Source organism: Plasmopara halstedii, assembly GCF_900000015.1.
Source record: "Plasmopara halstedii genome assembly, contig: Scaffold_650, whole genome shotgun sequence".
Lineage (NCBI taxonomy): Eukaryota > Oomycota > Peronosporomycetes > Peronosporales > Peronosporaceae > Plasmopara > Plasmopara halstedii.
Genome location: NW_020187567.1, coordinates 326,600 through 327,221, shown reverse-complemented (window position 1 = coordinate 327,221; position 622 = coordinate 326,600). Strand labels below are relative to the sequence as shown.

General features: G+C 57.2%; 1 protein-coding gene across 1 annotated transcript in view; it reads right to left on the bottom strand.

The window, feature by feature from the left end:
* Positions 1-467: 467 nt before the first annotated feature.
* The window catches only part of PHALS_12726 (snf2 family helicase atpase and f-box), a gene marked incomplete at both ends in the record, with an annotated part of 3,789 nt that continues 3,634 nt past the window's right edge, over positions 468-622 (bottom strand). Inside the window, one exon of the mRNA XM_024728332.1 lies at positions 468-622. This exon is cut by the window's right edge and continues 3,634 nt beyond it. Within this exon, the coding sequence (XP_024578820.1) occupies positions 468-622 (155 nt within the window).

Here is a 622-nt window from a genome sequence, read left to right as displayed (position 1 = left end):
CTCTTTGAGCGATGGGTGCAACGGCACCGGAAGCTTTCCTCACTGTATAACCTACAGTCGAGCCACAAGGAAGTAAACGCTCGTGTGGAGCGACACCTCCGATTTGAGTTTGCCAAACTCAAGGCACGCCGCCGACTTCTTTCAGATTGTCGCTCTGTGACGTATGGGTCAACCCCTAACGCTCCCGCGAACTCTGTGTCTGCGACCGCAAGAGTTCAGGGCCACTGCTTGAGCTCAGCTCATGGCCCCTTCTAGTTCCCTGGCCATTGCCGGGAAGCACCGAGCGTCTGATGAAGCGGGGCGTCCTGATGTTTCTGAGCATAAGCGTCCACGGCGTCTGGGCAATTACGTCGCAGTTGCGTCTCAACCCCCCCAAAACCTAAACCTAAACCCGAAGTGGCGCCTCAAACTCACGAGTTTTTGGAGTCGGGATATCCCCGCCACTTCACGAGATATTGGGTTTGACCCTAGTGGCGACGTCGTCTCACAAGACGTTTCATGTGATAGTGGAGGTCACCGTTCTCATCGAGAAGAGTCGGTGGCGGACGGTGACGACCGGGTCGGCCGACGTCCGGTGACCCGTGATGCTCTTCGCGCCCTTGAGGACGAGGTCCTTCGTGAC